Genomic DNA, 17,647 nt, shown 5'->3' on the forward strand with positions numbered 1-17,647 from the left:
TTTTTTTTTTTATTAGATCAGATAACATTTTAAAGCTGTCATATGGTCATGTTACAATGTGCCCCTCACATGTTACAATGTACCCCACCTATGGGGCATGTTGTCACATATCACTTCCATTCTTTCGGCGTATATCAAGAAAAAAGTATATACTGTATTAATAAAACAAAACCACATAATTGTACTAGACATGTGGGAAATTAATGTGGGAAAAAAAATACTCTGAACCATAAGTAGATATACACAAACTGAGAAAGTCAAAAAGCGTTACTTTGTGCCCCGCTCTTTAATCTTCCAAACTGAACTCTTAAAATTACCATGGTTACCCTGTTCGTTAAAATGCTATAGTTACGCAGCCTCTTTATAGCAGCCTAAACAAAACAGCAGAAAGGTTTAAATACTCAATGTTTAAGGGATATTCTGTTTTAATTTAGGATTGTCACAGTAATAGCTGTGTAACTAACTAATTTTGTATGGGTATTATTGTAGCCTATAGTAATGTAAGTACAGTAACTGAATGCAAAAAGTACGTTACGCCCACAAGCTGAGGAGCGGGCACGAGAAGAAGAAAAAGGGGGGAAACAGCGAGGAGGGTGTTACTCTCACTCTATCCATCATTGTTAAATACAGGAGGTTATAACACAAGGAACAGAAGCTCAGGCCAGATAACTCCACTATCGAGTTGACTTCGGCGGCAACAGGAGAATTGGTAATCTGTAACGTTATTCTGTTTTAGCGCTGAAACCCGAGGAAACCAGGAAACAACGCACGGTTGGCATTAGGAAATTATACATAAATGAAGTAAGTCAATTCAATTTAAGCCATCATATATATATATATTTTAAAGAAAAGTAAAAGATTAAGGAACAAACGCGTTGTGTAGGTTGATGGGTTCATCTTTAGGCTAATGTAAATAGAGACTTTGGTAACTACAAACAGAGACACGTGGCGAGTTCTGAATCTGAATTCAGCTTTTAATGAGTTTCCCGTGTTTCCTTCTAAAAAAAAAATAAACTTTTTTTTTTTAACGGAAAATCTCCGTTTGTTATGTTTTAAAAGAGCTCAAATGTATTTTGTATGAGCTAACGTTAACTTTCTACTTCAGACTGCGCGTGAGACAGGCGTGTTTGATTGTAGTCGTGGAACGCGCATATGGCGCGACCTTGAGCATCTCACCGGCTGAGGAAAAACAGTTTGTTTGTTTAATCCCGTCGACAGAGTAGCCTAGACCCTACAATTGTTTCTCCTTGGGACACGCCGAGAAAGCTAAACCCTTTGTCCTCTGGGGAAATACAGCGAGGGCAAAACTCTCAGTGTTTCAGGCTCCGGAAAGAGTTTGCCTAGACCAGAAAACCATTTCCCCCCGCCGAGTGTCTAGATCTTCATTGAGGAATCGATTCGATTAATGCCATTCGAGCGATGCAAATCCATAGTTTCTAATGATGGTGGAACACGCTACCCAAATTTTGATCCTCCGTCGTTTGATGCCTAGTGTTTTACAGTCTGTTCAGATTTTAAAAGTCATGTAGCCTAATACTTTAAGAAGGTTTCAAAAAGACTCAGTTCGGTTACTGTGTTGGATCAAGGAAGATTTGTCCATTTAAAAGATTCGATTCCTCAGCAGGACAATATTCAATTCTATTACTACCAGAGAGAATAAAGGATTTGATTCAAATGGAAAGTTAGGGCACATTTAACTCACCAGAGGTAAAAAATGACCACATTTCATTTCAATTAAATGAATGTACTATATTTTAGTTTGATAATGTTTGATTTAGTATTTTTGGGGGATTTTGTGGTACCGAATTATGTTTATAATTGTATTATACATTATATTTTATAATCCATTTATTCACTTTTTGAGCATAGACCTGAAAATTGAATTTCCAACTTAAACTGTCGTAAGTCTTGAATGCTTTAGTTTAGAGCACAAACTTAGTTTAGTTTAGTTCACATAGAGTGAGCTTAAAAAAGTCACAGAATTTTACATTTATTGTCATGAAAAATGCTCAAAAATACTATTTTCAATTTTTATATGAAATATATTTTCAAAACCACGTTTTACTTTAAAACGGCAAGAAAATCAAAACCATAAATCTAAACAAGTTGTGTTCCAAATTTGAGCTTGATATCTCAAAAAATGAGCTTTGTTTGGCCGCAGTACCAAAAGTTTTCACTAAATCCATCTCCCATTCATTTCCAATGCGGTCATTTTTGACTGCGACGAGCACGAGTGTGACAAATTGTTTTTAGGACCATTTAACCTTTTCAGTTTTTGTGTTCACATAGCAAGTGGCAAAACCTTTACCAAGTTTTGTACCATTTCGATGAAGTAAAAAATGATAAAAATGACAGAAGAGCACCAGAGTGTGAAATATTACAATCTTGAAATGCTCCCCAAGACTTCACTCACTTTTGGTGCTTGAACTTCATTATAAAGCATCCTCTTCTAAAAGCATCAACTGTAAAATTCCCGGGGCCCAGGGCTGGAATAAGCATTTTATAGGGGCCATCCTCCATTTCTCTGCTCAGAGAGTAATGAACCTCAGTGGTCCCCTGTAAACACACACAGAACGTGAACTGTTCCAGTCGAGTGTCGCAGGACTCACTGGACAGAACTGTCAATAGTTACTTTTTAACTATGCAATGTGAGCAATGTGGTTCACATTCCTGTGTGCCAACAGGTTTACAGTAGATACCTACTGTTTTCACTAAACACGTGATAACATGAAAACCCAAAACCGTCTTCACTCAAACTGTGAACAAACACACATCCAACTGACCTAAACTGAGTCCTCTTGAAGGTAAAAAAAATTGTGAAAGGCTTTCTTTCTTTCTTTGTGAAACTGCCAGGTAGTGAAACCTGCTTTCTCTCATTCAGGAGAATATCAGTGGAGGTCATTTTGAGCACGTGCCACCGTGTGAGTTACAAAAAAAATCCTCCCATAAGCCTGTGTGTTGAGGACAAAGACATCTAGTGGACTGCGTCTAATCGTATTAAACACAACACGCTGAATCAGTGTCCTGCTGAGATCCCTGCAGTTTCTTCTCTCTGGTTCTGTCTCCCTCTTTGTATTGCCTGTACACCCCCCCCCCCCCCCCACTCTTATCTCTTTCTTTCTTTCTTTATTGTGTGTGTGTGTGTGTGTTAGTGGGTGTTTTGGTCATCCAAGTTATAATGACCGATCTCTTGCAGTCATGTCATGGGATAAGTTGACCCGGTTTACAAACAAAAACTTGGACACACTTTTTTTATTATCTCTAATCAGAAGGTACACATTTGTCTTGCCTTTAAGCTCTGATTTATTTATCAAATTAATTTGGTACACAATATGATCGCTGGTGGTTTTTCAAGTTGTTTCACAAATAGCAGCCAATGCAAATTGATTGGACACACCCAAGTTTAAAGAGCTTTTGACTGGTAGTAAGTTGTTGGAAATGGTTAGGTGTGTCTCTCTTTTACAATTCACAAGAATTCCCAGAGGTTTCAAGAATGAAGGCCTCACATTCTCACGATTTGTCTTTAAATATGTCTACTAACAATTTCTAAGTGGACAACTGAACAATTTCTGAAATGTCATGAAAATTTCCACCAGCGATGTGTTTGAAATATTTTTTTGACTAAGCAATGTACCTGTCTTAAGACTAATTTCATAGTGCCTGTAGCTAAAAAAAAATGGGCTAGTTAGTTAGATCGAACTTGAGGGAAGTGACAAGTAATGCACATGCGTCACCGTTTTCACAAAGTTGAGGTTTTGTAGTTTACACGGAGACGTTAACGGTATCGTTTTCACTTTGAAACCTATTTTCAAAAGTTTACGTTTTCAGGCCCAAATCGCTGTTGCCGTGTAAATGAACGGCCAAAACGCATAAAGTTTTTGTTTTTTAGTTGAAAACGGTGTCCTGTGAACGGCCCATGACATCAAAGGTCTTCAGTTTACGCATAAGAAACAACTTTTGACCTTAAATTATTGTTTACATTCTCACCAAAACTAAGACTTGTATCATATATGTTCCCATATACTTAAAACGTTCCACAATTTCAACAGCATAATAATTTAACATTAGTTTCCCTAACTAACAGAATTAACGTTGAAGATCAGTTATTCTGTTTTCCTTACATTTACTATGTGCAAACCACTCGATTTGCACCAGTCTTCAATAACAACCACATTTCTGTCAGATCCACTATCGTCAAATACGATTGATAATTAGCCTACAGCATAATTAGCATACAGTTAGGATTGGCGGTATTGTTCTGTTCTGGCCAAGAACTCCCTGCGCATCCATGCTTGTTACTTGCTTGTTGCTAGTTTTGACGTAAATGGGCACTAAGATACAACTTATGCACTACTAAATATTTTTGTGTTGCACCATTAAACTTTATTTGAAGCGTAACTTTACGTACAAACTAAATATTTACGGAAGCCTCCGATCAGGAGTAGCGGTTGGACTAAAATATCAGGCAGACTGAACTGCATTAATAAGCTCTTTTACCTGACAGACTTCAATTCTTTAGACATGATAATATGACATTTAAACACGCTTACATTTTAAAAGAGAGAACATTATGTGAATAGATAACTTTGTTAGCGGCTGATCAACACGAACATCCTACAGCGCCGCTGTGTGCATCTGTCCCATCGGTCCGTGTTGTGCATGTCACATAAAATCAGTCATAATCAATAAATGTTATTTCTTATGTTTTTTTGTATCATTACATATTTATTTAGCTTTATTAATTTGTTTCAAATACAGTTTCTGAATGTTATTTACATGTTAAAAACACTTATGTTATTAATGATCAAGTAGGCTATCGTATTTAATGGAAACGTATTTTTACTGTTAGTTAAGTGAGGCGAAAGAAGTTAGAATGAAGGACAAACTGAAATCCACGGCATTTCAACACAACTTCTGCTCACGTATTTGAAGGCTGCTATTGGATCATCGAGGCTAAACGTCATATGCGACTACGCATTACTTTACGGAGAGCTTATGACCTAGGCTACTAGCTACGTTCTGCCTTACGAACAAATGGTGCAACGAAATAAGTTACAGAGTTAGTTACAAACTAGCTAGTAGTTACTAAGCCTCTAGTGTGGACTTTACGAAAGAACTTACGAACAGCTGGTGCAACCCTACCCAGATGTATAACTCTATAGCATATTGGTATTGAGAGTAAGAGTGGTGACAGCACACAACCCTGTGGTTCCCCTGTATTTAAAACCAGTTCTTTTGAAAATGTGCTCTTGATAAAAAAAAAACGTTGTGTTTGATCTGAAAGGTAGTCTTTGATTTCCAGTGCGTCATTGCAGAATTTTTATCCACATTACAAAAGCAAATGAACCTAGTGCATTGTATTAAAAGCTGAGGTAAAATCAATAAAAAGTGCCTGTGCACAAGATTTAGTCCTGGGTATGCTTAACTATAAAATCATAGTGAGAGTGGCATATTCTGTCCCTCTGTATGGTCTATATGCAAACTTCAGTGGATCTAAAATCTAACTCACTGATACAGTAATAACATCACATGTTTGCTTACAATTCTTTCCATACATTTTGCCAGGACAGAAGTCAATGCAACTAGTCTATAATTTTCGAGTAAAAAATCATTCTACTGTTCAATAGTCTGACTCTGGGATCAGTAGGATTTTTTTTTGTTGTTGTTGAAAAATATTAATGCTTCTATTCAGCAAGGACTCAATGAATTAATCAAAAGTGTCAGTAAAGACATTTATAATGTTATAAATAAATGCTGTACTTTTGAAATTTCTAATCTTCAAAGAATCCTGAAAAAGAAATGTATCATGGTTTCCTCAAAAATATGAATTAGATCAATTCGATAATTAAATATAATTAAACTGTTTTCAACATTGATGATGTAAACAAGAAATATTTCTTGAGCATCAAATCATATTAGAATGATTGTGACACTGAAGACTGGAGTAATGATGCTGAAAATTCAGCTTTGCATCACAGGAATAAATTGCTTTTTAAAATATATTCAAAATAGAACAGTTGTTTTAGTTTTTAATAATATTTCACAATAATATTGTTTTTGATCAAATAAATGCAACCATATAAGAGATTTGCTGTCATGCTGCCGAAGAACCTTATGTCATAGTAAAGTTTGCTAGGGCAGAAGATTGGCAGAATTTGCATATTTTTTTTAATATACCACTATGCGTTTACTGTCAGACCCTTGATCTATTTTGTTTTAATAGACCCTCTTTTTCTCTGTTTGATAGGGGGATGGCTCCCTCTCTAACACAGGCGTTCAGGAGGCGCTGGTGGATGGCCGTCACAGCGGTGTTGGAGAATCTGCTGTGTTCGGCTGTGCTGTTGGGCTGGGGCTCTCTGCTCATCATGCTCAAAAGCGAGGGCTTTTACTCCCACCTGTGTACAGGTAATCAGTCACAGAAGTCAAACACAATCACCCTAACTCAAGTCACTAACTAGCACAAAAAGAAAACGGAGCCAGAGTTCCTGGGAAACCTGAACTGCTTGGAGACATTAAAACTTAATAAAGTGTCTCTGTCTCTTGCTTTCATTGACCTTCTCTCTTTCTCTCTCTCTGTAGAAAATAAGAGTGTGAACGTTAGCGAACCAGATGAATGGCTGAGCTGTGTGGAACAGGATGAAATGTTGAACTTGGGCTTCACCATTGGCTCATTTCTGCTCAGTGCCGCCACACTGCCATTGGGTATTCTCATGGATCGGTTCGGCCCCAGGCCACTGCGCCTCGGTGGAAGGTGAACACACACATACACACTTGCTCTGATCGCTTACTAATATGTGCATATGAGAGCACTTTCACATTCAAGTTATTAATTATTCTTCAGGGCAATATATGTGAAAATAGTGTTTAATTTTATCGATAAAACAATCTTTTGATGCAAAATTAACGCTGCAGCCCGGTTTGAATAAGGAAAGCAATATCATAGTATCCTTTCAATGGTTAAAGTTACCATAGTCATTGCATGTGCTGCACTTTATATGTACCATTTTGTTTTATTAGTTTTTCTATTTTTATTTATCTATTTACCTTGATATTAATCAATAATAAAGATATTGTTTGATTAGTGAGATCTCTGATTGTAGTCCTTGAAAACAAAAAAAGTAGTGCTTGAATTTCATTTTACATTGTTTGTATCAGTGTAAAATGAATTGTTTCTGTATTTGTTTCATTAACGATTATTCATGTATTAATTTTTTTTCGCAGTGCGTGTTTTGCGGTCTCTTGTATGATCATGTCTGTATCAGCCTATCAACCGGAAGGTGAGCGAACTAATACATTAAGAATGTGCAAGAGTCCCCGAATTATGGCAGTGATCAATCAGAGTTTTTAAAAACATTTTTAAAACATTTAACATTCAACAACACATTGTTTATAATTCATTAGTGGCTATTTTTATACTTGATTATTAATCGGTCGAGGATTTCAATAAATTGAATTTAAAAAAGCATAATTTTATTTTCAGAAATTTGTTTATTTAGTTTGCAAAAAAATTTTCAATAGAAACAATTTAACTACTGTAAAGTGATGTTGCATTGAATTGTTGCTGCCTTTAAATATAGAGCAATGATAGATCAATATCCCTTGTGCATCAATTTAAAAAAGTCATAAAAATCTGAAGTTTTGAAGCACAGACTTATGTTTGACCCTTGGCAAGATGTTTGTTTAAGGAAAAAACAAAAGTTAAAAAGTGAAGCAAAAAATACAATTTAAAATATACATTTAATAAAATATGCTGAACCAAAACCTGCTAGAAAATCAAAGCCATAAATCTAAACAAGTTGTGTTCCAAATTTGCAGTTGATATCTCAAAAAATTTGCTTTCAGTAAGATTTTGTTTGACTGCAGTACCAAATTTTGAAGCCTTGCGAACGAAATTTCACACGAAAAACAGAACGAAAGCCTATTAACAAAGACTGCATCATTTTATAGTTAAATGGCCCTGGGATTAAAATTATCAAAATGATCAAAAAGTCAAAAATGTCCATAAGGACGCACAAGGGATATATTGGCAGAGCCAAACTCAAAACATTTTATTCCAAGTAAATTCTATAAATTATAAGTACATTTTGTGTAAAATATATGTTCACAGTTGTACACAGAGTCTCAAATGTAGCATTTAGTAGTAAATTCTGAATTTATATGTATGCTACTCTATACAGCGGACACATAAAATTAGCTATTTGCGTCATCCAAGTCATTGTCACATTTTTCAGTTGACCAAACAGCTGTTTCAATTGTGTAATAATGGTTGTGCCTTTCGTTCTAGTCCTCTCTGCACTCATTTTTCTGGCTCTGTCACTCAATGGCTTCGGAGGGATCTGTCTGACCTTCACATCTCTTACGGTAAGAAGAAAATACAAAATGGTAGAGCGAAAGCGCACCTGTGGTGACTTGGATGTTTTGTAGTGCAGCTGTCACATGAAGCTTTTTTAAGTTTATTTTGTCCAGACAAATGCGTGGGTGTGCATGTGTGTATTTATGTGTTTTGGCCAGTCAGAGGATCGACGCACATGACCGAAGGAGAAATTCTGGCCTTTTCAGTGCCCACCAATCAGAATGCTAAACTGCCCACACGCCTTCTCTGACGCCCCTCTCCCTCCCATCAACCTCTAGCTGAAACAGAGCAAGGGCACAAACATTGTACCTACACTCATCAACAAATAGATTGTGACTTTCCTATCGGTTTAGTGATATCACCTGGTGTGGGAAAGAATGACTATATATATATCAGCTGCTCTCAGATGCAGATGCCAAAACACACTTATCCTTGTGCTTTCACATTGCTCATCTAGTGCTGCTCGGGTATGCGTACACACTGCCCTACACTAGACAACACATGGTGCTTTCTATCCAATGAGATCCTGATGCACACTTCTGAGAAAAACATAGCATTAGACTTTCTGCGTCTTTGTTGACAGTGATTTACTACCAGCATGGAGACAATAACAGCATGTTCTGATATTGCACTGAACACTATATTTACCATGTTCCACAATGTGCGTTGTTGTGATGTTATCTGAACTGACTTGTGATCAGCAGGTCAGTGACCTCCATGATTTTGTGTACACATTACACATAATAAAATCCAATCACAAATGAGATCTCTTTAACAGTTTTTTGTCCTAGACAGCAATGATAACGGATGGAAACGTTTTGGTTAAATCTCCTTTTCAGACGTCTCTTCTAAGCAAAGGGCCCCACTACTCTCACACTCAACATTCTCACACTATGCTCAGATTTAAAAAACAAACTCTGTAATCAAAATTCAGCTAACCGTTTCTTATCAGATTCTTCCAAGATTAAATTACCATTGGTGTACCTCAAGGTTGTGTGTTGGGCCCCCTCCTCTTTTCAGTATATAAACAATGCTGACATCTATCATCCAGGCACATTGGTTTTCTTACCATTGTTATGCCAGCGACGCACCTCTTTACCTCTCATTTCATATGACCTTAGCTATTCTTTCCATAACTATGTTATTGTAGCATTTATAGCTGTACGTCAGTAATTGTCTCTTATGTCTACTTGTATTTGAGGAATTTTAGTTGAAACTTCTGAAGCAATACTTGCCATTAACACAACTGAGAACTCTATTAATTTTCCTGAACTATGAACATCTAAAAAATAAATAACATCATTTCCTTTGGGTACTGTACTGGTCTTTAAGGTTTCCAACCTTCTGTAACAAGTTCCTTCAGGTTGTTGTACCACTCTGTGTTTGTGTGTGAAAACCAGAAGGAAGTATAAATGTGCCGTTTCTCAGAAGTATGCGTTTGTGACCTTTTCATTTCACACAGGGTAGTAAAACACACTAGCACATCCCTGTTAGTTTGCATGAGTCTGGAAAATGAAGCACTGCTTGGAAAGTTCTTGGAAAACAAATTTGGGAGTTCTTGGAAAACAATCCACGCCAGGACTTTGTGCTAACATCTTTCTCACACAGCTTTTCTCAAAGTTTTTGTTATTGGTATTAAAGTCAGGCATCTCTATCACTTTTGCTCATAATTGCAGTTAGACATGTGATGCGGTTAGACAAGTGATGTTCGCTTGACTTTTGACTTGTGTCATTGAGAAACCACCCAGAACACCTTAGCATCATGGTGGCGAGTGTTTCCATGGTCAAGCAAGCACCACTCACATTGTTTTCAAAAAATAAAATAATCTAGTTATTGTTCCTGTTTTTGTGTATTGCAAATCAGCAGCGTCTTCTGATTTTCCTACACTGATAACGATGTGCGCGTCCTCTCTCCCTGTGATAGCTGCCGAACATGTTTGGAAGCCTGAGCTCCACTGTGCTGTCACTGATGATTGGCTCGTACGCATCGTCGGCTGTCACCTTCCCTGGAGTCAAGGTATTTTCTTTTGTGTGTAAATAAAGGTTATACCAGTTTGTCATGTATAGTCACTACATGTACAGTCGCTACAGTCTGACGAAACATTGCATCAGATTGTTGCCACGTGTAGAAATCATCAACTTAAACTTCAGAATATAAAAGTGATATTCATTCATTCCAGGTTTTGAGCTGGGATTGTGTACGGCCAAATTTGAACTCAATACTTTCTTTAGTTTTAAATCATTTTAATGCCAACATGAAATCGGAATGGACCCCATGTACTTACATTTTATTTAAAACACATCTGATGTTATAATGTTAGTCTAAAAAAAATGTCTTTCATCAAAATGATTGGAAAGCTGGACAAAATGGTCATGTTGCTGTTGGTTAGAAAGTACAGTAGTGTTCATACGTTGTTTGTGAAAGAAGTATCTTGTCTCTTGTAAAGGCTGCATTTATTTGATCAAAAATACATTAAAACTGTAATATTGTGCAACATTATTGCAATTTAAAATAACTTTTCTATTTTAAAATATTATTTATTCCTGTGATGGTTTTTCAGCATCCAGTCTACAGTGTCACATGATCCTTCAGAAATCATTCTGATATGCTGATTTAATGCTCAAATATTAATGGTGCTTAGTTATTATAAAGGTTCTCATTATTTTTTGCTGCTTTATATTTTAGAGGAACCCTTTTTCAGGGTTCAAAAGAAGTAGAAATCTTTTTCTACTTTTCACTTTTGTTCAATTTAATGTGTTGATGCTGAATAAAAGTATTGATTTCTTAAAAAAAAAGAAAGTCGTACTGAAGTGTACATGCTGACCTCTGTTATAACTGGATTTAGCAACATGTTGTTCTTTGATATTTTGTCATGCTGAACCTAGTGTTACATGCTTTCTTCAGCCTCATTCAAACCTAATACCATCAACCAGATGCCGCAGACAAGCAAAATCTTTTATTTTTTTCGCCGACCATTCAAGCATGTCATACAAATGGAAAAAAACTCATCAATATTACATCTTGCCTTTGTCTCTTTCTCTTTCTCCAGCTGATATATGATGCCGGGGTGTCGTTTACTGTTATCATGTGGACGTGGGCCGGCCTGGCAGGTCTGGTGTGCCTCAACTGTTTTCTGAACTGGCCAGCAGAAGGGTTTCCTACCCCTGAAGAGATGAAGTTAGTCCAACATTTCTGTTACCTATATAATACTACTCAGTAGTGTTACTTAAAAAACAGCCTACCTAACTTTTACCCTCTTTGAGAGGGAATCTCTGGCACCTTTAAACTTCTGAATAATGATTCCTTATTCCTTCCTTTTCCAACCATTTATTAGGGAAAAGATGAACTCAGCTGAAAACCACAAATTGTCTCCAGTTGAAGAGGCGACTGGAGAAACCGAGAAACTGCCTGCTGTAGCTCAGGATACACAACGTGAGACGCTTTGAGATGAAGTGATACATTTTGAGACACTTTGTTACACTTGTGTGAATGTGTAGCTGAAACTAACATCCTGGAAATCTTTTTCTCAGCTTCTGTCCCGTTCCGTCGCTCTGTGTTCTCTCCCATCTTCCTGTGGAGTCTGATCACTATGGGAATGACTCAGCTGAGAATCATCTTCTTTATGGGAGCCATGAACAAGATGCTTGAGTTCATGGTCACCCACGGAGAGACGCACTGTAAGTGAAGCAACACAGCTTGCCTTGTGCATTATCACTGTATTTATTAAACCTGCCATCTGTCCAGGTGACTTAAAATGCGTTTCTGTCTTGTTTAGCCCCTGAAGAAGAGGAGGAGGCAGAGCAGAAAGGTGAGACCCTTCAAACTTTTGTTAGTTTGATGAATGAAACTGATAATGTGATTAAATGTGCTGACTGTGACCATATTTCAACTTCCAGTGAGTTTCTACTCATCCATCTTTGGCACACTGCAGCTCTTGTGTCTGGTCACCTGTCCTCTGATTGGATACATCATGGACTGGAAGATGAAAGAGTGTGAGGTGGATCAGAAGACAGTGGCGAGAGAAAAAGAGTAAGGAATTGAAGTTCTTCTAGTCTCAGTAGTCTCTTCTCTGATGATGTGTTTAGTGGCGCGAGGGCGGGGCAACCTGTCACTCACATACGATTGACCAATAGCAAACCACAACCAGTTCCCCTTGGCCCTACATTTGTTCTTGTTTGAGAGGCCGTTTCACTCGGATATACGTCACAATCGTTCTGTAAAAATCATTCTTCTTTGACTTCTTGTCTCCTGCCAGAGCTGTTGCTGTACCAAAGCGTGACAGAAAGATCCAGAAGTTGACCAATGCCATGAGAGCCTTCACTTTCACAAATGTTCTGCTGATTCTGTTTGGAATCCTCTCACTCATAGACAACATGCCTCTCCAGGTAACAACATAATCCACCTATGCACACTGTTAGCAGGCTAAGAAGCTCACGTTATGAGTGGATTGATGGATATTCCAGTATCATGTTATATATACACCACCAGTCAAACCTTTGGGGTCGCTAAGGTTTTTTCGAATGTTTTTGAAAGAAACCTCTTATACTTTTATTTGAACAAAAAAATACAGTAATATTGTGAAATATTAGTACAATTTAAGATGTTTTCTATTGTAATTATTTTCAAATGTAATGTATTCCTGTGATGGTAAAGCTGAATTGTCACATGATCCTTCAGAAATCATTCTAATATGCTGATTTAATTCTCAAGAAATATTTTTCATTATCATCAATGTCGATAAAACAGTTGTGCTGCTAAATATTTTTGTGGAAACGTGATGCATTTTTCAGGATTCTTTAATAAATAGAAAGCTCAGAAGAACAGCATTTTATTCAGAATTCAAAATTCTAATTAAAATAAGTTTATTAAATAAATCTGACTCCAAACTTTTGAATGGTAGTTTATTTGCATAGGTAAAAACTGTCTTAATTACAGTAGATGTGTCATCTGGGTACTTTCTTATAACTGTCATTCTCTTTGTCCAGATTCTGACGTTTATTTTGCATACTATGGTACGAGGCTTCATTCACTCCTGTTGTGGAGGCCTCTATGCTGCTGTGTAAGTACATAAACACACACACACACACACACACACACACACACACACACACTCACATACGCACTAAACCTGTTGTTTAAACACACTGGCAAGTTCAGACTTACAGTATCCTTGTTTGATAAGATCAAATGGTTATAAAACTGCACTTGACAGGATCAGGTTTACCCTGTTTGTGTGTGATGTATAGCATTGAGTGTGTAAAATTCAGACACAGTGACGGGCATTCGTGTCACCCAGGCAAATGACCATGATGCCCTAACGAAATCACACATGCACCTTTTGACCTGTCATTTAAATGCCACAACTCTTCATTACAATCACAAAATGAAGAAACCTGAAGACGGTTTTCTCTCTCTCTCTCTCTCTCTCTCTCTCTCTCTCTCTCTCTCTCTCTCTCTCTCTCTCTCTCTCTCTCTCTCTCTCTCTCTCTCTCTCTCTCTCAGGTACCCATCCAATCATTTTGGCACTCTCACCGGGCTGCAGTCTATGATCAGCGCTGTGGTGGCTCTACTGCAGCAGCCCCTCTTCATGATCATGCTGGGACCTCTGAAAGGAGATGCTTTCAAGGTAAGAAATGCACTTTTTACCTGCTATATTTAGGAAGTAGAGGTGGGCATAGATTAATTTTTTTAATCTAGATTAATCTAGATTAATTTTGAAATTAATCTAGATTAATCTAGATTAAAATGGCTCATTTGAATTCTGCCGAAGGCATTCAGAATATGTGTGCTACCCAAATAATGACTATAAAAGTAAGTCTTTGAGAACGGGTTTCTCAAGCCAGGTGGCGCATTAGACCAGGGGCTCATCTCCTGTTTCCAAAATGCATCACAAACTGCTTGAGAAAGCTGTTCTACTCATAGACTGTAAAAGGTTACTACTGTACTGTTACCGTCCGTAGGCAACATTAGGTAGGCCTATGTTATTATCAACTACTATAGGCTATCAATTAGGGATGGGCGATATGGCCTAAAATCCATATTGTGATATACATTGCAGCCTCTTGCGATAACGATATTATAATAAAACCATTTCAGAACAGGTTACACAGACCCTGCTAAACAACTGCTAAATGTTTTTTTTTTTTTTTTTTTTTTTTTTTTGAAAGGGTGTATGTAGTTTTGAGAACATATATTGTGCAAAACTGTAAGTATACAACATAATTTTGCAGATAAATAAAATGTAAGTACACTAGCTGCAGAGACTTTTAGGTCTAATGTTTATTATGGCTTGGAGCTTATGAAACCCCAAATTTAAAATGAGAATATTGTCTAACTGATGTCTTTTCAGTTAAAAAGAAACACAACAACGATTCTTAAAATCGGGCGCTTTTAATAAAAAGAGATTATGTGCTACACCACTCACTAAGATATATTGGGAATAATACGCGCGCGCTGGTATTCAGTGATATGTTTCGTTTTGAATTTGAGGTGGTAGAACGGATTAGTCGTGTGTTAACTTACCGAACTGTTACACCACACAGTCTACGTCGGACGGCTTAAATCCGAACCTAGTCCAAATAATGGATGTTGCACGGATCTTTTACACCAGCTTTCACTTTCAGCCGTGTTTACTTAAGATGACGACGAATATGATGCGTTGCAGCCGGGTGTTCCTCGCGGCCGCGGGTAGATTGCGTCATCATAGCTTGTGTAGCTTGAGCCAGCTCCCAACCCAACTTGGAGAATAGATTAACGGCGATATTTTTTTTATCGCGCGATAAGAGTCTCGCGTTAACGCAGCGCGTTAACGCCGATAACGGCCCACCACTATTAGGAAGTTTCCAGAATCAGAAGATCCAGTTCCTATTTAAATCTATAGCTCTAATCCACAATGAAGTGAGCTGCCTACCTAGACCGCATCTAAGGCATCATGGACCCGTTCCAAAAAGTAATAAATTCTCCATTTTCTAAGATGCTTGTATTGGAAGACTATTTAAATCCTTTGTAGTGAGGGCAAACCCAGAATGCATTGTGACAAGCTCTGTGAAAGAAAAAGTTTCAGTTAGGATGCAAAAAAAATATTTTCAAAGTTTAAAACAAAGATTATTGATTCAAAGTAAATCCTACACTTATTTTTTCTTCAGTGTAGGCTGTGGACAGCAAGGCTTGTGTTTATGGGTGTTTTCAGTGACAAATAACTATCATGCGATTGTATATGGTAAATGTATTCTCTTTCAATCCGATCAGATCAACATGGGGCTTCTGATCTTCTCACTGTCTGGTTTCTTGCTGCCGGGATACTTGCTCTTCCACCGCAGACAACTTTGTCAGAAGAGGGCTGAAGGAAAAGGTAACGGACACATTCATGTTGAGGATCAAACCGTAATCCAGCCTCTGACCAACGGACACAGCAACGGTCACGTCCCGCAGGAAGCTTAACTCAATAACGGAGCGTCACAGGACTTTACACATTTCATCCGCATCGGCAGGAGATGTGGCAAACTCTGCCATTCCTGACATCCTCATTAAACACACAACCTTTTCATTTTTTTGTTGTTGTATGCAAGACGTGGTTATCAGATCAGTATTGTCTTCTACTGAGTATCTGTATTTAAAATCTCCAAATCTCCCTGTGAAAAGTATGCAATGCTTTCACAAGTTTTTAGAGGAATATTTATTGAACTGCGCACACGTTGGCTGTGATTCACGGACATGGACTACCTCAGCCAACCTCTGGACTCACAGAGGGAACGGTTTCTGCCTGTTCAGCGTCTGTTCTCCTTCACAGAACAGAGAGAGCGTTGATTATTGTGTGTATTATAGTTCCTGTTTTTCTGTCTATGATTTAAAACTTGAGAGACAATCAACACAAGCATTTCAGCGAACACCAAAGACACTGCTAATGGAGCTTTTTAAAGTGTATCACTTTATTCTCCCACTACATTACGTGTTATCCCAAAGCAAAAACATTTCAGGCAGATTTAACAGGGTTTTTTTTATAAAGCAGAAGAAATTAATTTAGTGTGTATTCAGCTTTTTTCCCTCTGTGCATTTCATTGAAAGGGAATTCTATTTTTGTATTTCTGTTATTGTGTCATTTTATCATTCAATGCGTATGAGCTGTTGATGCTTTGTATATAATACAACATGTATTCATGATATTTGCGTAAGCTTGTGGGATTGGTTGATTGGGTGTTTTTTTAAAGTTGGGAACTAATGACATGCTTTCAGCGTCTCTTTCAAATGTCAATATGAGTTTTCATTTATTTGTGTGAAACTAGTGCCTTATGTTATTATTTAAAGTCCTCATTTTAGAGACATGTGGAAAACCAAAGCCATTTGATCTTACTGGACATGGAGGCATTAAAGCCATATGGGATTATTGGAGGTGCAGATGTGCGAGAGGAAGAGAGTATCCATGTACCGAGTGCAAGAATGTCAGATTTGAAATACCAAAAACATTAAAGAAATGCATACAGTTATTGTGAGTCTTGAGTCTTCTAAGATTGTTATTGTCTTCATGGAGCATGTCTCCATCTAGTGGTAACTGCAATAGTGTTATTTTAGGATTATTTATATACTGTTATTTATTAGATTCTATTTTTTATTAGAATATAAGTGTGTTTACACAGGAATTACAATTACAGAAGTAATGTTAAATACAATGCCATGACAAAAAAAATAAATAAAAAGTTGCTGTTTGGATTCAAATGAGCAAATGCTGATTGGATCATATTAATTGCAGTGATTATGATATTAGGAAGACACACCATGGCCATATTCCAGGATGACACTGTAAAGATTCATCAGGCTTAAATTGTGTAATAATGGTTGGGAGGATCATGAAGAATCATTTTCACACATGAATCGTCTCCTCTGAGTCCTTAAATTGAGTGAAAGTCTTTGGGATGTGCTGGAGGAGACTTTACAGAGCGCTGGACTCTTGCATTGTCAATACAAGATCTGAACCAAAATTTGATGCACCTCTTGATGGAAATAAATGTTGTGATGTAACAGTTGCCAAACATATAACATGCCAGAAACATAATAATCACTGCAGTAATTATCCAATAGTAAACTCTTAGCATTTGCCTATCTAAATCCAAACAGCAACTTTTTTCAAACAGCAAGGGACAGTGTTGTGAATACAGAACCATGACTGATTTTTTTTTTTATTATTATAAACAAATTCGAATATTGAAATATGTGCTCTGTCATTACAAGGTGAAAGTGTAAGGCTGTATTTCTTATACACAGAAGCAACATTTTAGACGTTTTGCTAGATAAATATA

At 37.2% G+C, this 17,647-nt stretch overlaps 1 protein-coding gene across 2 annotated transcripts; it reads left to right on the plus strand.

Annotated features, from left to right (window-relative positions):
* The first annotated feature begins 546 nt into the window (after positions 1-546).
* On the plus strand, positions 547-17,068 carry slc43a1a (solute carrier family 43 member 1a). 2 transcript variants are annotated; one of them, XM_079893090.1, is made up of 15 exons: positions 547-801; positions 6,248-6,405; positions 6,580-6,751; positions 7,222-7,277; positions 8,285-8,361; positions 10,278-10,370; positions 11,404-11,531; positions 11,689-11,786; positions 11,885-12,031; positions 12,130-12,162; positions 12,251-12,383; positions 12,610-12,739; positions 13,340-13,413; positions 13,857-13,980; positions 15,603-17,068. In XM_079893090.1, the coding sequence occupies exons 1-15, from the start codon at positions 797-799 to the stop codon at positions 15,792-15,794; spliced, it is 1,620 nt and encodes a 539-aa protein (XP_079749216.1). In that variant the 5' UTR covers positions 547-796; the 3' UTR covers positions 15,795-17,068. The 2 variants fall into 2 exon arrangements, with proteins under 2 accessions (XP_079749216.1, XP_079749215.1); XM_079893089.1 differs by having other exon boundaries at positions 554-801; positions 6,248-6,421; positions 6,590-6,751; ... (1 more) ...; positions 11,696-11,786; positions 15,603-17,057.
* Positions 17,069-17,647: the final 579 nt, after the last annotated feature.

Source organism: Squalius cephalus (assembly GCF_949319135.1).
Source record: "Squalius cephalus genome assembly, chromosome: 14".
Taxonomy (NCBI): domain Eukaryota; kingdom Metazoa; phylum Chordata; class Actinopteri; order Cypriniformes; family Leuciscidae; genus Squalius; species Squalius cephalus.

Excerpts from the sequence above, each read along its gene's own strand:
- slc43a1a (XM_079893089.1), top strand. Across the intron at positions 6,752-7,221 it reads CCACTGCGCCTCGGTGGAAG|TGCGTGTTTTGCGGTCTCTT; the intron begins GTGAACACACAC and ends TTTTTTTCGCAG. Across the intron at positions 12,740-13,339 it reads TAGACAACATGCCTCTCCAG|ATTCTGACGTTTATTTTGCA; the intron begins GTAACAACATAA and ends CTCTTTGTCCAG.